The sequence below is a fragment of the Fundulus heteroclitus genome, chromosome 2 (assembly GCF_011125445.2).
Source record: "Fundulus heteroclitus isolate FHET01 chromosome 2, MU-UCD_Fhet_4.1, whole genome shotgun sequence".
Taxonomy (NCBI): domain Eukaryota; kingdom Metazoa; phylum Chordata; class Actinopteri; order Cyprinodontiformes; family Fundulidae; genus Fundulus; species Fundulus heteroclitus.
This window is the reverse complement of record NC_046362.1, coordinates 30,605,466-30,630,343: the sequence shown is the minus strand read 5'-3', so window position 1 is coordinate 30,630,343 and position 24,878 is coordinate 30,605,466. Positions and strand designations below refer to the sequence as shown.

The following is a 24,878-nucleotide window of genomic DNA, read 5'->3' as shown; positions in this document are numbered from 1 at the left end:
CACTTTTCAGAAATGTATTTAGAAAAAACTGTGAAAACCTTGTATCGTTTTCCTCTAACTTCACAATTATACCCTACTTTGTGTTGGGGGAAAATGTATGATATTTAAGTTTTTGGCTAACAGTGGAAAAGTTACAGAGGTAAAGCAAAGTAAATTAAACATTTAGTCAGAAATAGACAATGACTTAAAATGTCCTTTGAATGTAATAAGTTTCAAGCTATTACACAATTAAGTTTGAGAAGCAAATCATTAGCAATTATACCTGCAAACTAGTTTATAATAAGTCAGAAAGGATGCTTAAGATGCTTATTTTAATTTAAATTCATTTGTTGTATTACAAATTAATGATGAGGAACAAATAATACAATTTCCAAAAAACAGGAAGGGACCTTTTCAAACATTTATATTACTGTGATTTTGAATTTAATTGCAAAACCATTCCTTCAAAACATCCCATGATTTTTTTAAACGTTTTCAAGGCACTACAGAGTTTCATAATTTCATTGTTGAAACCACATAACTGGAAAGTCTTATTGGCAGTAGAAAGTAAGAACACTCTCCTGGTTTCCTCTGACCATCAGCACCGGAGGTCTTAGATCCCGGGACAAGATGTCGAGCCATGCCAGGTACAGAGAATTGGGGCACACTCCTCTCCTCCCCACTGGCATGGTGCTGTTTGGAGACACAGTGAAGGGCAAAATGGGATTTCTTTTCAGTTCTCAACAATTTCATCTTCTATTTTGCAAGGAAGAAGCAGCAAAAGGAAGAAGTATTGCACTCACATCACAATCAGAGCCGCATCTCTGGAGTAATCCAGCAGCACCTCATTTAGACGGATCTGACGGAGGGTCTGAAGTTGACACAAAGCGTTAATCGTAATGAAAGAGAACTGAGACAACAATGGGGATGAATAAAATGAGAGTGGTGAGCATTTCTCATACCTTTGCCATGTTCCTCTCATAATCTTGGTGAGTGATCATCCATGGGGCTTCCTGCTGTCTTGGAGGATCGGCGTCCGAGTCCTGTTTGGGGCTTGGGTCCAGCCTAAAGCGACTGATCATGCTCTCGAAATGATGGACACTTGAGAAAAGCATGTGTTAGAGATTAGATTAGATTATGTTTAAGATTATGTTTTTTTTTTTTTTTTTTTCAATTTCTCTTGCATTAGTCTGATCTTGGGCAAATTTTCTTGAACACCTGATCCTGGAAAGGTTGTCAGCTTATTTTTCACTTGTGAATAATTTTCCTTACTAGAGGACGTTGGACTTCAAAATAATTTGAAATGACCCAACACCTTTCTCAGATTGAAAGATGGCAGCAATTGCTTCCCTCACGGTTATGACTAAGACTTTTCGCGCATGTTCACCAGGAGTGCAGACAAGTTTTCAGGGCACTGTTTTTAGGGCTTCATAAAATAAATGTTTTTCTGTTTATTTTGTATCACTCTAACAAGCTAGCAGTCTTACTTCACAGGCTGAGGATTTTGATAGATGTCAGGGAGCACTTCAACATCTTGAAAACCGAGACGAAACTTCTTGATGAGAGACAAAACCCTAGAAACAAATGTACACCTTGAATTATTTTCCCATAATCTAATTATAAAAAAATAAAACATTTTGTTCATTAAGATAATAAAGAGATTTACATTGTGATTTTCTAAACTAACATTAACCTAAGACAAAAGCATTAAAACAAATAGGTTTACAGTAATCATAACAAAATCATATCAAATGAAGTCATAAATTTGGTCAAATAATTTTTCAGAATGGTTTCTAAAGACAAATGAGCTGAAACAAGACTGGCTATGTTGTATTTGATGAAAACAACGCTTAAGGTTATTTATTATTATTTCAGTTATTGGTGTGCAGACTTAAGTCAAGTTTATATATATATATATATATATATATATATATATATATATATATATATATATATATATATATATATATATATATATATATATATATATATATATACACACAAACAATTCAGTTGGGAACAGAGCTTTCCAGACCCTAAAAAGCTAATGATTCAAAATGTAAAAACAATAAAAACACAATAACAACAAAAACAAAATGAGTAAAATGTAGAGCAGATGCATAAAATCAAAGAATAAAACCACACAAGCCACACCCATCTAGATGCCGGTTTTGTTAAAATGCACATGAAACATTAGTTTGCTAAAACATTTAGTGGTTCTTTGAGATACCAACATGTCAGCGTTGTGTCTAAAGCACGTTTATTTCGCCCTGATTTAGTCAAGAGCTATTGTTTATATGTTCTAATTATTGCCAAAGAAAATATATATAATGTAAAAAGTGCAGCATCCAAAGTGTAGTCAATTTTTGTTTACTGTCCAAAATAGAGTGTGGTTGAGGCCTTAAAATATGATCGGTCAAAATCAGAAAAATGGGAAGCAGGTGGTCAAAACAAGGAGAGCAGACCACAGCCTCCAGCTTGCATTAATTAAGCTCATTTTAAAGGACTTATTTAATACGGGTGTCTTAAAAAATATAATGTTTACGTATTGGGAAGGCCGTGGTTTACAGGACTGTCTCAGAAAATTAGAATATTGTGATAAAGTTCTTTATTTTCTGTAATGCAATTAAAAAACATGAAATGTCATACATTCTGGATTCATTAATAAATCAACTGAAATATCGCAAGCCTTTTATTGTTTTAATATCGCTGATTATGGCGTACAGCTGAAGAAAACTCAAAAATCCTATCTCAAAATATTAGAATATTTCCTCAGACCAAGTTAAAAAAAAATTAGAACAGCAAAACAAAATCAAACATTTGAAAATGTCCATTAATGCACTCAGTACTTGGTTGGGAATCCTTTTGCACAGATTACTGCATCAATGCGGCGTGGCATGGAGGCAATCAGCCTGTGGCATTGCTGAGGTGTTATGGATGCCCAGGATGCTTCAATAGCGGCCTTTAGCTCATTTGCATTGTTGGCTCTGGTGTCTTTCAGCTTCTTCTTCACAATACCCCACAAATTCTCTATGGGGTTCAGGTCAGGGGAATTGGCAGGCCAATCAAGGACAGTAATGCCATGGTCAGTACACCAGTTACTGTGAGAATCTTATGTCGTCTCTTAACCACTACCATACTTGTGATTTAGTTTACTGAACCAAGCTGAGTGTTTTTCAAGGCTCAGGAAACCCTGCAGTGTTTCGAGTTAATTAGACGATTCAAGTGATTAGTTGAATAGCCTACTAGTATACTTTCTCACGATATTCTAATATTTTGAGATAGGATATTTGGGCTTCTTAAACTGTAAGCCATAATCAGCAATATTAACACAATAAAAGGCTTGCGATATTTCAGTTGATTTGTAATGAATCCAGGATGTATGACATTTCATGTTTTTTAATTGGATTAAAGAAAATAAAGAACTTTATCACAATATTCAAATTTTCTGAGACAGTCCTGTATACAAAACCTCTAATCTTAAAAAAAAAAAAAAAATTGGTCAAAGAGCCAAATAAAAAAAATTAATTATAACAAGTGATCCCTGCTCTTACTCCTCTTTCTGCTCCTCCCTTTTGTCCGTTTCTCCCCCAACAAACACTCGGACCTTACACCTGGCCCAGCGCTTCCTGCGCGTCAGCAGGTACGGCAGAAGCAGCGTCAGGCCTGAGGACAGAAAGATATCCGTGAGCACGTGCTGAAACGTCAGCAGCGAGAGACGGAGGCGCCGGCTGCAGACGTGATCCCACCTCCGTCATCAGACAGCCAGTAAACATCAATGGTCTTCTTCCCCTGCTTTTTCTGGAACACGGTGGTGGGCTGTGGCTCGAGTTCAACGGCAACAGAAGCTGCAGACATTAGTTGTCGCTCATTCTACATGTAGAGACTGACCAGTGAATCAAATCCTTTGATTTGTGATGCGATAATGTACAAGGTACATACAGGTTGTGCTCGTTCGAATGAGGGGAGCAGGAGAGATGGTGGAAATACTTTCCCGTCCTCCTTCAAAACCTTGATTAACTGTGAAAAACACCAACGTTTGATCTGCTTTAGCAGCTGGAGCAGTGACAACTTAATTGATAGTTTTAAAAACTTTAAGCATTGACTTCAGTAATGCTCTCACCGTGTGACTGAGATGAATTGGAGACATCTAAACCCTCTTTCATCCTCAGGACACACACTCCGTACTGCAGGTCGAAGGCATCACTGGAGAGCACGAACAATTAGATGGAGCAAAGCTTCATTTAGTTTTTGTTTGGAGTGAAAACGGGAGGACGGACACACCCATCAGGTTTGTTTGATGCTCTGTAGATTAGTTTAAAAAAAAAAACTTTACTCACTGCAGGATTTCTACGTAGTTGTTCGCGACTTGAATTGAGTCAGAGCGCCAGTCCTTCTTGAACCCCATCAGCAAAACGTTTGGCTTGATGCGGCCCAATCCTGCCCCCTAGTAAGCAGTAAGCGACAAGGACAGAGAGAAAGAAAATGTCCATGTTAATAAATAATGGTAAACTAGATGTTTTACGGAAGAACATGTCGGTAAACCTCAGTCTAGCTTTACCAGTTCTGTAAGGAGCAAAACATTGTGTCACATGCGCTGATTACTGAAAACTGAAACGCAAAACTAAACGGAATAAAACACATTCTAGATAATTACTCAGAGCATAATGGAAAAAGTTATAAAGATAGAATAAAAGGACATAAACACATTGGTGGATAGAAGGGTATACTTCATGGGAGGCACTACTACCCTTTAAAGTCATATTTAGGATATTAGGGAGTTTACTGGGTACTTTCTGACCTGAAGCAGCATGTTAACCCCACAGCGGAAGTCTGCAGCCACAACTCCTCTGTAAAATGACTTAAGTTTCCTTTGGTTCAACCAGTGGACGTGACTGTTGCTGCTTGCCTTCTCTAAGGCTGACGGGGAAGAACCAGACTGAAAATAAGGGTAGACAAGTGGTAATTAGTTAAATTCCAGAGCCAAACACTAAGGATAGTCCTGGTTTTACTGATTGAAAAAGGTTCTGCGAGGGTATTTTAAATCTGTACGCACAGTGGCCACATTTCCACACATCATCAGACTGAGGTTCTTTGTGAAGCAGTTGACGAGATCCAAGAGAGCTGGACGGCTGCTGGGGGGTCCCGTGAGCACCAAACACTGGGGTCTGAAAGACGCAACGACAGTCCAGAGCAAATATTACAACAGGGAAGAGATACTCTAAAGGTAAATCAGACGACATTTAGACCTACTGTCTACAGCAGCGGTGTCAAACTCATTTCTATATTGGCACTTCATGATGCCACTTTGGCCCGGTTGCACGTGTATAGATAATGCTTTTGATTTCATTTCAGTTTAGAAGTATAAACAATACAAAGTAACATAAAAGTAGCACCCTTAGGCCCGGTTTATACAGTTTACCTGCAAAAAAAGTTGATATTGGGATGAATTCCACTTTAAACTCTCATCATTCTTCATCACTTTTTCTCTTTTTGGACATTTCTAGGTTAATTTAATGTGTTGTGGGTAAATTGACATCTAGTGGTAGGATGCTGTTACTACACAATAAAAAAGAAAAATCAACGTGCTACAGGAGGCACACTTTTAGCCACTTTATGCACTTTATAAGAATATATGCCTCTACTTTATGACATGATATGCCTTTTTTTGCTCTTGAGGGCCAGATGAATTGCCTTGACTTGCAAATAAGCTTGTTAGGCTGTACTCAAAATGGATTTTATACCATGTTCTAAATACAAGTAGGATGGCGACATCTGTGCTTGACAAGTTAATTTCAAAAGGAAATCAATTAACATTAAAATAATTAACTAACATATTTTTGGACTAAAAGGCACACTTAAAATCCTTAAGTTTTCTCAAAAATTGAAGGTATGCATTATGGTCTGAAACATACGGTAAGTTTATTACTGCTTTAAGCAACACCGTCGGGTGTAAAAACTGAAAAACAGCTAGATTGGGATGACTTCTAGGTTTTTTTTTAGGTCAATGCAGGGAAAATCACATATTACTAACCTGTAGTTCTTGACGTGGTCTTCCACAAGGTTCAGGCCCACACAATGATTCAAAGCCAGGTTGTAGGAGCTCGCTTGCACCGATGAGCCCCAGTTCACATCTAAACCCAGCCAAGAATATGAATGAAACCCCTAATATGGCACTATGCTACAGTTTTCTTCTTTTTTTTTTATTTGACTGTTGGTCAGGTTACCTGGCTTTTTGTACAGAGTATATCCCAAGAAGAATACGACAACACCAATGGCGATAAGAGCCGCCCACCAGGTCAGCAGGAACATGATCACCACACAAACCACGGCGCACAGCAGCGACAGCCACTTACTGTAGAATCTGAAGGACGGACGCCAACCTGCAAATGCACACAGTTGTTGACTATTTAGGACAAACTGCAGTTTGGGAAAACAATGGCCCTTTGGTTTCAACCACAAGATGAATTGCTCCACGGCGCGGCTTCATATGCGTGCAATTCCTAAATATTATTCATGTTTTTATTCTCATGGGACATGTGGCTTTTGACAGTAGGCCGTGCAGTGAAAGCACCGAGCAGATTTTGTCTGTTTGCCGCAGTGAAATGTTTTGGATCATCAAGAAAATGTTTTTAGTCAAAGAAGGTGAATATAAAAGACAGTTCTCTCTAAAGGGAAGGAAGGAACCTGCCCAAATGTGAAAAGGTAATAACTGGTTGTGTCACACTTTGTGGCAGCAACTGACAGCAAACATTTGAAATAACTGGCATTAACTTATTTGTATCACTGTGGAAGAATTTTGGCCAGCCTTTGCATGCGCCTTTTAACCGAACCACACAGGAGGGTTTTCAAGCATAAACAACCGCTCAGTCTTTGATTAGGCCAATCTAAACCTTTCAGTTTGTTTGATTCCTGGATCCCATATTGACAGGTAGTCATCCTCCTTCAGCTGGAGAGCAGCACCTTTCTTAGATGAGTTGTCAGTATGCTCTCTTTAAAAGTCCCACCTTTCCACATTTCAAGAATTTTTACATAATTGCTGTCATTGTGGTTCAGTGAAGACCTGGAACCATAGAAAGGCCCAGTAATATTTTTCCAGACTTTTAGATGTGAAGAATTTTGTTCCTCATTTGTTCTTGAATTTTATTGGATAGCGTCATGATGTATTGCTTTTTGAGATATTTTAGCTTGCTTCATGTTGCCAGACAGGTCCAATTTATGTGAGTTCTTCTTGATTCAGGAGTGAGTATGGGTAGCGAAAATGAAATGAAAAGAAACTGGTTTATTAAAACTAACTTCTTATTTAACAAAAGATGGGTTGGTACATGTTTTTTTCACCATATTTTCAAATAGGGCCAGATTGATTTTGATGTTTTTTTAAAGCCTTGATAACGGAAATATTTTTTTTCAAAACTGCATTTTGTATTTGCTCAGGTTACCTTTGTCTAATACAGGGAAGTTTGGATGATGTGAAAAATGTAAGTACGCGAGACAAGTGACAGCAAATACTGTGAGAGCATAAATAAGTTTTGACCTACCTGGTGAATTGGTGATTGAAGCATGGAAGCAGCTGAAGTTGATCAAAGAGTAGGAGCAGAGGTAGAAGTTGGAGATGATCGGAGCGATGGTGTTCAGCTCGGCTGGCAAAAGACGAAACGACAAAAGAGAAAATAATGTCTGTCATGTATTTATTATGAGACAAATATTGGCTTCCAGTTTCTTTTTTGAGTGAATATTTTTGATAAATTCTTTTAACATGGTGCAACAGAAAGAATTCAATTCAGAGGTTAATAATAATTAAAAAAAAGAGAATAACTGATCATTTAAACATTTTCGACTCACCAATGATAATAAAACAGGCAGCTATGATGTATGTGAGCAAGTAGGCTCTGAGCGGTTCGTCGTTTTTACCGTAACCTTTGCCGAAGAACCCGATGAGAGGGTAAAGATGGTCCTTACAGAGGCACTACACCACAGAATATGAAAAAGAAGACAAAAAGCAGTCCCTGTTATAACAAACACAATACACAGTAATTTTTCTTTTTTTTTTTTACATGTCCTCCACAGGTATGCTGGTGTTAGAGAAAATGTATTTGCACCTGAAAGACTTTGGGAGCAGATACCAGGCACGCCAAAGCCGAGGACAGAGTTGCTCCAAAGATACCAGCAGTGATGAGAGGGGCAAAGGCGGAGACCATGCTTAGTGTCTGAACAAAGAAAGGGTTTGATTTATTAAGCACTCTCCTCTTAGCAGAAATCCTGGCTCAAAGGACAACCTGCTGTATATGCACAGAAATAGCCTAGAAAATATATTTTTGATCAGAAACCAGTAGTTTAATTCTTATATTTAATTCAGATCAGATACCAGACCTATCAAGGATACTGCTACGTCACTGTATGATGTTCCTGCATAGATGTAAACCGATGTAGATTTTTACACTACCACTTCACTGCCCTGCTCTAGATCATCTATCTACTCTCCACTTATCTCTGATATGTTTTGGCCATGTGGAATTCTTCACTTTTTTATTCTATAAAAAAAAAAATGGCAACACAAAAATCAGTACTTAGCACCAACGGGATATAAGGAAAACTGTAAAGTGCCATGACTGTTTGGGTTAGTGCTGACCTGATAGTAGTTACTGATGCCATAGGCGCAGGTTTTATTGTTAAAGCACTCTGAGAAGTCCCAGCCGTACTGACACGGTAAACCAACGCAGGACTCAATAGGTGTAGAAGCAGCTAATGTATCATTTATCGAGCCGGAGGCGTCCCGAACCACACAGGATCCTGGATAAAAGTTAGCATAAAAAAGGGAAAAATTCCATCATTCACAACCATTGATAAATCCTGAAGAAAGAAGCAAACTAGAAAAAAAAGACACACCACTCTGGTTCCTTAGAAAAGCATTTTAAATTGAGTTCATTATAAAAAAAAAAAAAAAAAAGGCTGTTATGGCCCGCAGGTTTATTAATTCAGTGATGAAAAAGTGTTTTGGGATTTTCTTTCTAGTGTAAACAATGACAAAGCAAACTAAAATTTGAGAAATGATGTCCCTTTAGTGGTGTACTTTTTTACACCTAGACCCAGAGTATGTAATTCTTTTCACAGTTTTTGTACATTTCTTACCTGCTGATTGGAGTTTTGGTCAGATTCCTATCAAAGAACAACTCCTAACAACAAACGCTTATCCCAAACTCTGCTTGAATTGGACTATACATCCATTTTTCCATGTTTAACAGTACAGATGTCAAAGTAAACAGAAAAGCTTAGGTTTCACTTCCAGTGTCTTATTTTGATCACATGCTTCATGTAACAGTAGGAAAGAGCTTTACCAACTGTTGCAGTGATAATGAGGTAGGACATGGTCGTGAAGAAAATCGCCATCAATGTCCCTCGAGGAATAGCCACTGCTGGATTCTGGGAAGGAGAACACATGGGATATGAAAAGTAAACTGCTTATAACTCTCCATACTGCCAACCACATGTCAATAATGACTCATGCATTGTCTATCAGACAATGCACTCACGTACCTTCAGATCTCCAGAGATGTTGGCACCTGCCAGGATGCCAGTAGCAGATGGGAAGAAAATAGAGAACATGCCAAAAAAACTGCTTTCTGGGCCCCGCCAGTTAGGTACAAAATTGACGGCAAAAATCTCAGCTGTTGAAGGCGAAATAGTAAAATTAGAGGAGAATTGGGGCAAGGAGGGACTACTTACTAATGCTAGTAAGAGTGACCTGCAAGAGTTGCTTGACTTGATCTTTTATCTCTTGATTATCAAAATGCGTTTGTTTTGAAACATAAAACTGTGTGTGGGCTTCGAAAACTAAGCCAGAACTAGTGTAATGTAGTATGAAGTTGGAGTAAAACACAAGTGCGGACAGGAATTGATAAACATAGTGAAAACTTTAGAAATTGCACAAAACTGTAATATTGTTTGCCAGGCATCTCAGAAAGTGAAACTCCTATATTATACAGGATCATTACACATGATAGCAGCCGTAATTTCTTGTAATTTTGATGATTGTGGTTTGCAGATAATGAAAAGCCAAAATTCATAGTCTCAGAATATTAGAATACTTTGAAAAATGTGCATTATTGGAAACTCATGGTGCCACACACTAATCAGACAATCTACTCAAACAATCTGGATTAGCAGACTACACAATCACAGGGAGAACTGCTGATTTGACAGACAGCCAGAAGACAGTCATCGACACCCTTCACCAGGAGGGTCCACCACAAAAGGTCATTGCTGAACAAAAAAGTTCTGTATCCAAGCATATTAACAACATGGTGGAAGGAAGAAGCATTGTAAGAAAAGATGCACAAGCAGCAGGGAGAACCGCAGCCTTGAGATGAGTGTCAAGCGAAATCCAGTCAAGAATTTGGGGGATGATCTAATATAGCAAGACCTTTCTGACAAAAAGGAATGACGTAAATTAGACAACACTATATAGAACATAAAGGATCAAAACACAGAAAAGACCAAAACCCAAACAACCGTAGAATACGACAAAGAGCTAATAAATAGAAGTGGGTTTAAAAAGAGAATAGTTACCTCTGTAGCCAAAGAATCCTTTGGCTTGTTTTTCCAGTGAAGCGGGCATGATGGTTCCAACAATATAACTGGCAAATGAGACCATGATGACGAGGAAAAACAAAACCTGGGCCTGTGAAAGGCACATTGCAAAGTACTTGTAAGTGTATGATGGAAACAAATTAGGGAAACATTGCTCAAAGTTTATTAAATAAAATTTTTATAGGGATTATTAATGTTTAAGCGTTGAACAATTTTGCCACTCGAGTGCAAGAAGGGATCATTTATATGATTTACACATCTCATCGTTTCACATCCTACTTAAAAAAAATTTAATGTAATAGCCCACAAAGCTAATGAAGCTACATCCTCAGAAACACCTACAATGAATGCTAACAACCCACTGACTGCAAGAATTATTGTCCAAACAGGTTGCCTAAAAGCAACAAAAACAAAAAAGGGATTCTAAATAACATGGACTTTTAAAGAAACAGCTCATGGTGGTTTTAAACTTCTTTTTCTTCCTGCTTGTTGTGACAAGCTGCTTTACAGTGCGCTCACAAACTTTTAAGTTAAAAAGTTATTATTTTACCTAGTCGAAGAACCTCTCATATTTTTCACCCCAAGTCAAACCCTTCCATTCGCTTGTACATAAACCTGAATGAGTGTTGAGCTAAGTTACTTTAACCTTCAGAAACCACAAGCATTGGCTGCTTTCCACTTTCTGTGCAAACACAAACAAACCTCTTCATATTTATCACCCTTCTTTTTTCCAAATATCAAATAATTACATCTTTTATAACTTTGATCAAAAATAATTGCAGTACCTCAGGAGTCTGAAGCTCGAAATGCTGCACAGCATTTGTTATGCTGATAAGAGGGACTTCACAAATGAGATTTATTGTTATTATGTTTCACAGGTAGAATCCAACAGCTTAATCATTTTTTATGCAACTTTTTAAAAGCATAATTGTGGTCAGAAATGGCCCTACCATTTTTTAAGCAATAGCTAGTATATATATTTTTTAGCTCTCTGTCATTGTTAGCTGTAGTCATGTCTTGATTTCATGGTTTACCTAAAACAAGTTTCCAGAGTTCCCAGATATTTTAGAAAGAGTTTAAAGTAAATAAAGAAGATCACTATAAATTTGTTGGTGATATTTTACCAGGGGTTAGGTTGGAAGAGCAGATAGCCGGATAGAAGGAGAGATGGATTTTTCATTTATACTCAAACAATCCTTTAGTCAAATCCCAAATCCCAGTTAAAATCTCAAAGTTTAATTTTGATCTTACTGCTTGGAATGTGATATAGCTGTCTTATACTAACAGCAGAAGCACTACTGGTTTACACTAAAGGGTCCTAGCAAAAATCGCAATATTTTGTCTAGAAAATTTTACCCACCCCACACACCCATTTTTTAAAGTGCCATGAAAATTAAGCAAGGGTTTTATATTGATCTGACCTTTGACTCCCACGCCATTCCAGCCATTGAAATGCCGAGCAGACACGTCACAGTGATGATCCCAATGATACGGATGTCATTGGTTCGGTCCACCATGATAGCTCCATGTTCCTGAGGAAGAGGTAAAGAATTTAAAATCATTTTAAATCTTTTTAAAATGATTGTAAATCAGTTAAAAACTGGCTTTTAATTGCAGAGAGCACGACTGTTAGGCCAGTCCTTGTTTCTTCTTTGTGTTTACTACTGATTGTCTTGTGTGTACTGTGAAAAATATGTTTTATTGCTTATTTCCTGTTATTGTTGTGTTGTTTTTATTTTTCTGTTCCCCTGTACAGAACTTTTGGTGGTCTATTGGTTTTTAAAAGTGCTTTACGAATAAATAAATTAAAATGAAAGAACTTAATTTAAAAAAGGGGTCTTTATTCACTTTGCGTCATTGTAAAAGCTTTGGACATGCATGTGGAGAATGCTTCTCACCCGCATGAGGTCTGTTACCGTCTCAGCAAAGCCCACAGTGTGCATTGCCACAGCTACAGCATTGGCAAAGGCAAAGATCAAACCAATAGACCCACCCAGCTCTGGACCAAGGCTGCGACTTATCAGGAAGTAGGTACCACCTGGGAATATGGAAGAAGAAGAAAGAAAAAGAGAGAGATGGTTATAAATTTGTCACCTTTTGACTTTGAAAATTCATATGGGTTGTTCTTTAAGCAACAAATCAAACATACCTCCTTTGACTCTCCCGTTGGTGGCTATGGCTGAGGTTGAGAGACCAGTGATGCCAGTTATAGTGGAGGACAGCAAAATGATAACCCAGGTCAAACCTGTCAGAGATGGAAAGCGGTCAAAGCAAAGTTTCATAGCACCCACTGAGGAAAAACTGTTCAACCGGGTCCAATTCAGATGTAATTTGGGACACATACAGACCAGTGAAGGTTGTGTTAATAAGTTGACTCTCAAGGAGCAGGCGGTTCTGGAGTGGATTGTGGTGGTACAGACAGGTGCAGAAGTGTCCAACAGTCCGTCAAACAGTGTTTTAAGGTCCTAAATCTCTTCTAGATCTGTTTTATAGCATTGCCAGCACTTGATGTTGTTTGGTTGGAATGTTTTTTTTTGGTTAGCATCGGGCCTGGTTCTTGTGTAAAGTTTTTCTCACCATGTAGACTATACCCTTTGCAACAATCAATTCTTGATACAGCCGTGCAATTGCACATAAACTCGAAATGTATCTTCTATCACACCATGATAAGTGACAAGATTATTAAAGTTACTTATAACATCCTTTAAATTTATAGAAATCTCAAAATGCTACAATCAATAAAACATTAAATGCATAAAGAACAGGAACGATAAAACAACCTACGTATGCTGGTAAAAGTGGGAAAAGCTCATTAAAATAAAAACAGATCAAAACATTAACAACACAAACTGATCATTAAAAACATTGGATTAGGCTCAAGAAGTACAAAGTTAACACAATCAGGAGGAGCCTTTGGTGTATATTCTTTCATTTTAAGATGAATATATGTGTTTTTGTGCTTTTTTAGGGTCATAGTACGTGGTGAGGCACCTTTAAAGCTGAGGAAATTTAGCTGCATCCATCCTTTATCTCTCCCAGACATGTTGTGAGGAAAGAAAGGAGATTGTATGGAGATTAACATAGAGAGGATGGTGTTTTAGACAAATTATCCATCTTAAAGAACAGTTGAGTGTCGTCAGCATAGCGATGAAATTAGACCCTGCAGCTGTGAATAATAAACTGTACCCTGTTCAAAATGCTGTCAGTGCTATTTAACACACCAATGAGAAATTATCTGTGTTTGGGAACTCTCACTTGCATTCATTTTTATTTTGATCTCTTTTATCCACGTAAGAAAAACTGTTTAATTACATTATTTATGACCTACTTTTACCATATCCATGAAAATGGAATCTTTTTCATACTCATGCTTTTTCTGTATGTATACTAAATTCTGCCTGAAATTAAACATAGCTTCCGGGCTCTCAGTCTTTTTCCAGAGCTGTTTTGTAACTGACGATGTATGATTTGTTATCCACACAAGAGCAAACACATGAAAGTGTGTTAAGTTAAGAAGGGTTGTTTTTTGACATACCAATCCCAGCCTGAGCTGTGATCCAAGACAGCCTCAGGTACAAGATCACCCCCCAGATGTTTAACATGCAGCGAATCTGTGGAAAAAAGAAAAAAAAAACGAAAAAAAAAAACAGTGTTTTTACTACTATTAGGGAGCAGTTAATGTAAAAAGTTAAATATTACATCAAATATGAAATTCCTAAATTAATGCTTTTATTTTTCAAAAAATTGTGATAGGCTTAATTCTATCAACAGGGTGTTGTAATAGACCACCGATTCATTAATAAAAAACCCAACAGAAACAGAAATACCACAGAAGAGCATTTAAACAAATTAGTAACTAATCGAGGGACACATGAAGTACCTGCAGTATAATCAGTTGAGGGATCTGTACACTTGTTATGACTGCCTGAAGGAGTAGAGCTCAGTAGTGTGGAAAAATGTGTCAAGTTTTTTTGCTTGCACTTAAAATATTCAAAGCATTGAGGGTTAGAGTGAAAGCTGATAGGTCTGTCTCACTAAATTCAGACACTGTCCTAACAAAAGAGGCAAAAACAACTAATTGGAGAATAGAAATATTTACACTTTTCATCATATTATATGAAATTGTCAACTTTCTTGATTCTAATGTTAATGGAAGCTTGCAACATTAAAATAAGATGCCTCTAAAGATAAAGTATTCAAATGTAGTTGTAGAGGCTGGTTTAAGATAATTCCTGAATGAACCCGGCTAATGACCCGTTGCTTTAAACCGGCTGTGCTTAAACACGGAAATGTTTAAAAAAAATAAATGCAGGACACAAGCCCCCAAGGACAGGATCTGCCCGTCTTGGACTCACCATATATATATATCTATATATAGCGCTTTAATTCATGGACAAACATAGTTAAAGTTTAATTCTTTTGTCTCTGCATAAAACGTCCTTAAGGAGGGTGGGGCAAGAGACAAGGAGTAACTAATTGTCAACACAGCCTTTTGATGTTGCTTCAGGGTTTGGGCAGCTTATCTGCTTTAAGATGTAGAGACTGGACAACAATAAAGTTACTGAGTGCTACATTTTTACAAGTGGTTACATTGTAAATCCCTTCTGGAAAATATTTTATAGGGTTTGTTTGTAAAACACTTGTTGATACCAAGTAAAGCCGCCTTCTGATGCAACTGTAGTTTCTCTGTGCACTAAAAATTAAGACTAGAAATAACCTTTATTGACCTTCAATGGGGACATTCAGGTGTACCAGCAGCAAAGTGACAGGCAAACTGAAGTATGCAGATTTCCATACAGGTAAAAGTATAAATAAACAGAAAATAGGAAGGAGAGACTGTTTACAAATTTACACTGTATAGTTATTAAAAATAGCACTTTCAGATTTGAAGAAATATGCAACCAAATTGAATAATTAGAGAGAAAAAAAAGCTACAAAATGTGCTTCACATTTGTGCCTATAAAACAACAATCTACAAGGAATGGGGAAAAAAAAGTGCAATTACCAGCATGCATGTAAACCCCTTCAGTAATCCATAAAACTTTTCCACAGCTAGGGAAGTTTAAGACGATATAAACACAATAAGGCAACAGATATTTTTTTAAAAAAAGAACCTATCACAGACTGAAAAGAAACAAGAAAATATTTCCGTAGCTCAGTTTTATTTAGTTTTTGGTTGCATTCGCATCGTTTTGAAACCAAAATTATTTTGCCTGAACTTATAATGCCCATTGGAAGCAAACGTTACATTAGGCAACTCCTCTACTGTACCTACCATCACCCCTTGTACCCAACCAAAACGGGTAGGTTCAGGTGGCGGATCCTTTTGGTCCTCATCATCCTCAGACGTGTCTCCTTCCATCTGTCCAGCTGTTGTCTCCTCATACATGGGAGGTCTGGAGTCATCCTATTCAAATAAAGTTTTTAGTTATATCATAATTACAGTAGCAGGAAAATGTATTAAAACTTGTGCAGCACGGATAAAGGAAAAACTACTTTTTAAAAAAAAAATGTTTTTAGACAAATTTAATTTATCTACTATAAAACAACCTGGAATATAACAAATTTACTATGAATCAACGTCCCTTTCAGGAATAAGATTTACATATTTCGTTTGCCCTTTCAAAAGCTATCAATTATCAGAGCTGGTAAAAGGTAGATATTACTTACCTCGGGATTTCCATGCAGCTGGTACAGAGATGGCCTGGAGCGTCTCCGCCGACCCCACGCCTGACTGTTGGCATAGAAATCGTAATGTGGTGGGGCGTCTAGGGTCTCATAGCCCGTCAGAGCGCCAGACGCATGGGATGTAATGCTGCCGCCGTCACCATAGTGCCGATAAGACTCATCAAACCGCTCAGAGGGTGCTCTACCATTAAGTACTGACAGTGGAAGGTTAGGTCTGTACTTTGACAGGTGAACATTGTCATTAGCAGCTGGAAGCTCCATTTGAAAATATAAAGATCTTAGAAAAAGTTTTAAATCTGTTTTGGTGAAGAAGTATTTCCTTCACCTACAGCAGTCAGCGAGTCAATGAAGGTGATTCTGGAGTTTCGGCTCAACGAGTAAGGCTTTATTGGAAGGGCTGGGTTTAAAAGTGACCTCAACGTAGCAATGCAGGAAGAGCCTGCAGCCATATAAGATGTTCACTTGTTCAGTGAAAAGTCAAACAAGAGTCATTACAGGAATTATTAAACCTGACAGAAATGGTTTCACATTGAGGGGGGTCAGCCAAGCAATCCTTCAGGATGTAAAACAGGTAGGTATTCGATTGGAAAAGGAAAAGTTTTTCCAGCAGATTTGGTTTGATTTTACCCAAACCTTTCAAAATGTATACTTGGGTATAAATTAAAGTCTTTACAAGAACTTTCATGTTTTCCTTTACTGGTTATCTCATTGCAGCTATTAATGATTAATCTCTGGTGTTATATTAAATTGGTCAGAATGTTAGTTGTAAATAGCATAATTACACTCGCACCAACCAACCTTTACAATAACCTTGACCAAGGTTGTTAACGGAGCATGAAAGAATTCCTAATTTCATTAAATATTCTTAACCGTTATTAGTCAAACGGGGCTGAAATAATCAATACAAAAGGGATTGTATGTTTTTGAAAGTTAAAAAAATATCCAGGCATTATGTTTATTTGTGGAAATCTGTACGAAAGAAAAAGCAGTGTGGCTATCCAACTGTGGGGTTGTCAGTTCAATTCCTCCCAAACCATGTGTCCAAAAGACCTTGCAGAAGTGCTACCAGTTGAGATGGTGTAAAAGTAAATGGGTAATGCGACTTGCACAGTGAAAACACAAGCTGAAAAAGTCCCATATAATATACGCTCATGAGACCTTTAATTTTATGATAAACCAGTTATGTTAAAACAATTTAAACCAATGTCAAATAAGTTAATCTATTGTAAATTGCACCCCGATTGAGATGTTCAGTTGGGGTATTCTTTTTCTGTACAGATGGCTTCACAATCAGCTGAAATGCACTTTGATAGATGAGTTTGTGATTGGTCTACAAAACAAGCCCATATCAGTCCAAACAAGCTGGACTTGTTTTTCCTTGGTTTATGGTTGTGAACTTAACATTCAGATCTTACCTAAACCATTTATAAAAAAGGAGATGAAAAGGATTTCCTTGTATTTAACTGAAAGTACTTTTTTTTTTTTTACCCTCCAGGTTTAAAAAGTATTTTTACGTTGTAGGAGTGCAGCGCTGCACAATTTGGTGCTATACCTAAACTTAACCTTTATCTTTGTGAATAAAATTATTTTCATGTATAATGAAGTCTCCCACCTAAAAAGTGATCAAACATCAGCTGCTCAGTTTAATAAATTTTAACATTGAAGTTGTATTCAGTACAGTTCAAAATTATTCAAGGCTACAAACTAGACAAAGCTTCTGAGCCACAGGTCTGCTGCACATCAAGTTGTTTTATACGCGACATCTGAAGAACTGATCTCCACAAACGACTGCCTCCCATCCACTGGTTGGAGCTTTAATGTCATTCCACCACAGCCCTCATTACCATGAAAGACAATTCCAGGTTAAAAGGTGTAGATTGGGTACTCTGAACTGCTTTGAAATTTCAAATATTGTTAAATCATTAAACTGGGCTGCAGCAGGGACGGCTTGTGAATTTCAAAATTGAACCCGAAACTTGTTTCCTTGAACCAATAAAAGTGATAAGCAGAAGTGAGTGGCCTTTGCAGTTTGTGGCTTTGAAACATTTGGAACAAATCAGTTGCTGTATTTGTTTCAGTCATCTGCAACTCTGCATCACTCAAACACAACTAATCATTGCATTCAGGTGAACGTGTATTCATCCAGATGGCCTTTTAAAGAGATATGACAATGTGCCATGGGAAACCTAGGTCACCCATTTCTCTAAGTCACTTTATAAGAAGGCACCATTTAAAAAGCAAACAAGTAATATTGCCCTGTCATTCTCATGCTGGTGGAAGGTGCTGCTTCAAAGTAAAAGATTTACTGGGGCGGAAATGAGGAAAACCCCTCATGTTTTTCCCGGACACATTCAGATAAACCAGTCAACTTAAAATTCTCTAAACATGGGTCTTTTTAATGCTTCATCAAGTTAAACTAGATCATTTTTATCTGCAGCACTGAGAAATACATTTGTGTGGCTACCATTGTAAAACTACTCAACTCAGTCTTAATTTAATAGAAAACTATAGATTAATGGTTAATCAGTAGCCTTATATAACCATGGACTCCTTGGCCACATGCTAACGGTATAAATTAAAAGAAAGTTAATCCATAGCATTTTGTTTACCATTTAAGTTATATTTGCCTTTAACAGTGATTTCACACAAAATTGACTTAGTTTAGCAACCCTCACAGTGTCAAAGGAGATTTGCCATTTTATTCGAGTCAAGTCATCACATCATGGTTCATGCACTGCATCAATTTAACCCAAGTAGCCTGGAAGAAAGAAAAATAAATTAGACATAAGATTAAAATCATACATTGAGATTTAAAAAAAAAGGGGCAAACACTTACATGCACCGTGCTCTGGAGTAGCTGCTCTGCTTTACCTTTAAGCTAGCAAAAGCCTTTGGCATTCAGAAGAAGCCCACCAAAAACAGCTCCTGGACCACCAGTTTATCTTCCAACAAGTAGCAGCTTCGTTATCCATTCAATCATCTACAGATCTGTCCTACTGGGCTTGGTACTCATGTCTAGACGTATTCCACTAATCTGGACCACTAAAATATAGCAACTTGAGGTTGACAGGGCTATTAAACAATACTCCCTTAATGTGAGGCTTAATGTGAGAGAAATTACTGAGGGAAGATTTGTAGGATCAGAATCCATGTACCTTAATAAAAATGGAATTACAACCGTAAAAGTTATTTTAAGTTTTATTGGGACATTTTGCAACTGGCTGATGGCAGTGGTCCAAAACTGATATGCAATGGCCATGTTGTTGACTGACTTCACCTGGTTTGATAAAAAGGAGAGAACAGCTTAGTCACAATATCTGAAAAGGCTTACATTTTAAGTCAGTAGTTTTATTAAAGTTTTGTAGGAGCACAAGCAAAAAGAAAAAACAGACTTAAACAGTTTGAGCCAAACTTGTTGGTACTAGCGAGTAAAGAACCTTTTATAATGTCACTGTATGGCCATAAACACTCACTTGAACCTTGTAGGCTGCTGGGGATGTCCTTGTCCAACAGGGTATTGCTGGAGCCTAAAGCCGTTGTGACGAGGCTGGTTCATTGATTGGGAAAAAACTTGTTCAAAAGTGCTATAAGGGACAGAAATGGAAGTGGTCTCTGCCTTGGGTGAATAATTGACACGCAGCGGCAAATTAGAGCTCTCCTTCTTGGGTTCTTTTAAACAGTTGCCTTCTCTACCCATGCAAGGCATTTGACTACAAGGCTGGGGTTTTGCATTTTGGTTAGGGTATAGGAGGTCTGTAAAATAACCTTGATGACTAAGCTCAGAGGATGAAGGTCCACACATGGGTTGTACGTTAAAAGGTTTTCCTGCAGTGTTCTTCCCATTCCCTTTACCCCGGCTGGTCTGCCCAAAGGTAGCATCTCCACCAGTGGCAATAAGGTCTGCAAGTTTACGTTTGCCATCTTGGTTGTATCTGTAACTGTCTTGGACAGGAAGTTTTTGCGTTTCATATCCACTTGGCTTAATGTGCAAAACTGGTTCAGTTTCAAAATTAGTGCCATAAGATGCTTCTCTCCCACTGTTGTACGGATGTTGATAATAAGAAGAAAGTGGTTTCTGCCAGGTTTGTGGCCTTTTTGCAGGAACAGTTTCTAATTTTGGAGAATTAATGGGCGAGAGGCCATAATTGAAAGACAGGTGAGATGAACCTGAATCAGTTTTCTCAGTATTCTGTTGAAAATCACTGGATGGCTCAAATGGACTGCTGTCATATGTCGAAGCAGAAAGGGGATGGACTGAAGGTTTTCTCTGACCTTGAACATAGCTGCTGGTGCCAGGCTGCAGAGAACTGTACAAACTCTGAAATCTTTCAGATAGGGATGGTATTTGCTGGATAATTTTTGCTTTGTCACTTTCTGAGGGTCGTGCAATATCGACAAGATATTTTGATATGGCCAGAACTGGAAATTGAGGGTTTTCAATTTTTGGCTTTTGAGGTCCCCAACTCAGTGTGCTTGCAGTTTCCTCCTGGCTAATTTTCTGACTTGGAAACCAGGATGAAAAGTTCAGCTTATGGTCTATAGGTTTAGTAGGCACAGGCACATAAGGTTGCTTCTTTTGTTGGGGTCCTACATCAAGATTTAAGATTGGCCATTTCCTCTCTGGATGCCCTGTCATTTGGCGCCTAGAATCAAATTCTGAGACTAGCTGGTTCAATCCAGTCTGAAGTGTATTTGATGGAAGTTTTTTTGCCTCCATGTAATGCTTAAAAAGAGACCCGACACTTTGAGGATTGATATTCAAGTAGCCACCTTCGCCTTTAGTAAAGTTTGACAACAAATTATTTAGTGGGAAAGTAATGTCCAACTGCAAGCGTGGGACTGTAGCCTCCTTGTCTTTTTCACCTTTTTGATTATTTGTCAAATCTTTGAAACCATCAGCACCAGAAGTACTGCGACTACTTTGTGTCTGACCGCCACTCGGAGAACCAGCACCAACATATTTATGACTTAGAGATTCCCATTTATGTCGTAACGGAGAAACATATTGCTGTGGTCTTGAATGTGATTGAACAGTTTCGTCATCTTTTCTTGTGACGCTTGTTTGGGGTCGGTGGAAATCCAAACGGTCAAGTTGTTGAATAACAGGAGGGGATAGAGGTTTGGCTGGATCTGGCATTTCAAGTCTCACACTCTGTCTGGTCGGAAGCTTCTCCTGGTTCATCTGCTGAGGAGTTTTGTGCTGATTTGATAGTGTTGAAAAGGTTGGTTTTTCATGAGTAGGTTGCTTGTAAATTGTCTCATAAGGCTGCTGTGGAGGTTGCTTGGGTCCAGTATCAGACCATGTTGAACCCAGCTGCTCTCTGGTTGGTTTACTTGCCGTTTGGCTGATGGTGGGCCATTTCAGTCCAGTCTGAGTGGAGCTCCACTGTTTCTCTGGCTCTGTGTAACCAGTCTGGAAAACATTTCCCAGGGACTCAATATGATCAGCGATTAATGGCTTGATAGATTCAGCTGGGGAAATGGCAATGTTGACGTTGAAGCCAGAAGAGGGAACAGCTTGGGTGTTCTTTCCAACAAATGGCTCCTTTTTGGAATCTTCCTCAGGGCTTTGAATCTTAGGAATGCTCAAACCATTTTGAAACTGAACATTTGACATGGTTTTAAGCTTAGGGTCATTTGGTCTATAGCCTATAGTAGAGTCAGCCACTTTGCTTTGACTTTGTTCTAAAAAAGGAAGATCCAGGCTGACCTTAAAGCCTCGAGGGCGAACCAAAGGATAGTTTCTATGAGGTGCAGGTTGGATAGGAGACCTCTCTGGCCAAAGGTGACTCACCTGCCTGAGATTTTGCCTTGGGCTCACACCTTTGACAAAGCCCCTTTGGGGGTTTTGCCATGCATTAAACGGATTAAAATGTTCTGGGTTAATGTTTGGCTGCCTCAGAGAGCGAACATAATGTAGAGGGCGACGGTAGCCATGTACATCCAGTTTCGGTCCTCCATCCTGCCATGCTTTGTACCCAGGATTCACTGCAAGAACAGATATTCAAATCAACCTTTCATGTCGAGTTACCCTCTTTGAATTCATTTAGAGCTCAATTTCTTTCAGCCAGTTAATATCAAAATCATGGCAAACTTTACCAAAGATTATTTTGACTTTATGCATTTAGCAAGTCAATATTTGAGATTCTAGTCTATAGTAACATCTACAGAACATTTAGACTTAAGTTATATTTGGACTTCAAAGTTAAATCTTTGGTTTAACAAAACTGCAGTGCACAGTCACAAGCATGTAAAGAAATTTACAGTCCACTTGAACAGTGATAGGCTAGATAAATGCAGAAAATAAACTTGACTGCATTTTTCTGCAAAAGATAACGTCACAACACTTCTAGGAGTCAGCCACCAAAAATTGTATTAAAACTACCGATTAAAAAGATATTTAAATATTAAATCTTTTATCTAATGAAAAATGTAACCATGTCTTAAGATCAAATTGATGATCTGATGCAAGAAAACAGTTTAGCAAGACCAGAGTTTTGGAACTCAAATGTAGATTTAAACTTTGAGAGGACAGTAGCAGAGCCTTAAGAGGCCCTGGTCAAAGTAAAAATCCTGGACCCATTCAATTCCAAGTTCATCAGAACTCCGATTAATGCACAAATTAAAGAGAGCGCATTAAATTAGACTAAAAAAAAAAAAAAAGTTTCTCTTGATGGATGCAATGTATAGAGACAGACATTGCTGCAATTCCAGTTGCAGAAATTTACAACATAGTTTTGAGTTGGTTGCTGTTTTCAAGACAACAAAATCAGAACCACCAAAACAGCCCATGGATTACAATTCAGAAATCAATGTTTAAGCCAAATCTTACAGAAAGTTCATGTTTTTTTTGGTCTAAATCTTAGATTAGTTACAGGAGCTGTACCAAGTCCCCTGAGGCTTTGGGGACCCCCCCAAATAAAATGTATGCAATGTATTTTAATTACAAAAAACACCCTCAGTATGTTTTGGAACAATTTCATTCGAACCTTTGAGCAAGTTTGTTTTTGATGATTCATTTTCAAAATGCTGGTTACATTCCAGTTATCCTACACAGTTATGAGACTTAACTTATGGAAAGGGGCCATTTGTTAAATGCACCTTTCAGCTGCTCAGATCTTGGCCAAATGTTCTAATCTTCCCTTTAAGGATGCAATGAAAATAAGGCTTTATCGTTATGGAGTATGGGTCAAGAGGCCCAAAACTTTTTCCATTATTCATTTAATGTGTTTCACGTGTTGCAAAATTCAAGTCAGACTTACCTGCTGGCAAACCAGAGGCACCAGTCACCTCATTTAGTAGGCAAAACAGCAGTATACTGTAGAAGAATTAGATTACATTTCAGTCCAAAGCCTGGCACTGGATTCAGTAAAAGCAATTTGTTCACAGGGAGATTTGGTACCTTAAAATCATGAAGCCAGCAGCCATGACTGCTGCAGCTGCACTCAGCAAGCGTCCCCTAAAGCCTTTCAGCTACAAGTGCAGAGCTGCCCTGTCAGTTTCAACGCCAACCTGCAGTTCAACCAGCGTTGACTGCGGACAAGAAGTTGTGAAAGCTTTCAGGGACACCAGGCTTTCATTTTAATGAGATGAGCAGAAAATTGGGCAAAAAACAGAAACTAGCCTCACACAGGTGTAGCCACTTAGTGTAATTGTTCTAGCGGAGAGCATGTTCTCTGCTTTGGGAAAAGTAGCCAATAAGGAAAGATTCTCCCAACTTAAGTCCTGCCTTTTTTGGTATCAAGTTTGTTTTTCCTTACAAAAGTTATTTTGTTGCACCTTAAAGTTGCTTGTGATCCGCCATTACAGAAAAGAAGAAGAAGAAGAAAGTCATTTTGTGAGCCTGTAAACATTGTGTGGAAAAGATGTAGCTTCACATAGCCCAGTTAATTTTTTTTTATTTTCAGAATTATTATTATTTATTTTTTTGTTATTGGAGTGAAAGCCTTTCCTCGTTGGCCATGGCTCTTCTTAGATAAGTTGTTTCTTTAGATATTGCTGACTGCAGCAAGCAAGGTCATGGATAAAAAAATTATTTGGCAACAACCTGTTGTTTAAATACTGAATCCAAAAGGTCAGGGTTAGCAATTTTGGAAAGGTATCAGTAAACAAAAGAAATTAAATACTGCCAATAGTTTAAATGAAAATATAAAGATAGCAAAACACATTCCAAAATATGCTTTTTTCGCTGTCTGTTTAAATGAGAACTGAATGGTATGGGGGTCCAGTTGTTAGCACTCCTGCCTTACAACAACAAGGTGCTGGGTTGAGACCACCTGTCCAAAATATACCTGAGCTTTTCAGCAAGAAGTGAAGAATAGAGGATGGATGGATGGATGGATGGATGGATGGATGGATGGATGGATGGATGGATGGATGAAAAAGGGAGACTTCAGGACCGACTCATAGTGACACTACTGACCTTGATTTGTCTTAATCATCAGTTCAAATCTTAAACAGGATATACAGTGCATATGAAATCTAGGCACCCCTGTTAAAAACCAAAAGGGCCACTGTCAACACATTATGTCCCAAGAATTACCCCATGCAATCCAAAACTTTCTTTAGCATCTAATCATTCTACATTTTCTACAATCACCTTACTATCAAATTGATATACCATG

General features: G+C 38.0%; 2 protein-coding genes across 2 annotated transcripts; both read right to left on the bottom strand.

Moving 5' to 3' along the window:
• Positions 1 to 385: 385 nt before the first annotated feature.
• Positions 386 to 16,618, bottom strand: slc12a3 (solute carrier family 12 member 3). Its single transcript, XM_021318983.2, has 26 exons — positions 16,237 to 16,618; positions 15,842 to 15,973; positions 14,102 to 14,177; positions 12,716 to 12,811; positions 12,465 to 12,604; positions 11,988 to 12,098; positions 10,546 to 10,657; positions 9,514 to 9,644; positions 9,315 to 9,399; positions 8,609 to 8,769; positions 8,079 to 8,186; positions 7,822 to 7,945; positions 7,518 to 7,619; positions 6,207 to 6,362; positions 6,014 to 6,113; positions 5,036 to 5,147; positions 4,781 to 4,918; positions 4,320 to 4,426; positions 4,103 to 4,185; positions 3,922 to 3,999; positions 3,729 to 3,827; positions 3,534 to 3,645; positions 1,467 to 1,553; positions 942 to 1,080; positions 783 to 850; positions 386 to 672 (listed from the first exon to the last, which is right to left on the bottom strand). Exons 1-26 carry the CDS (start codon positions 16,513 to 16,515, stop codon positions 531 to 533), a joined length of 3,078 nt encoding a protein of 1,025 aa, XP_021174658.2. The 5' UTR covers positions 16,516 to 16,618; the 3' UTR covers positions 386 to 530.
• A 2,818-nt stretch (positions 16,619 to 19,436) lies between these two features.
• Positions 19,437 to 23,821, bottom strand: LOC105929656. Its single transcript, XM_021319002.2, has 4 exons — positions 23,657 to 23,821; positions 23,517 to 23,572; positions 19,728 to 22,242; positions 19,437 to 19,531 (listed from the first exon to the last, which is right to left on the bottom strand). The coding sequence occupies exons 1-4, from the start codon at positions 23,680 to 23,682 to the stop codon at positions 19,528 to 19,530; spliced, it is 2,601 nt and encodes an 866-aa protein (XP_021174677.2). The 5' UTR covers positions 23,683 to 23,821; the 3' UTR covers positions 19,437 to 19,527.
• Positions 23,822 to 24,878: the final 1,057 nt, after the last annotated feature.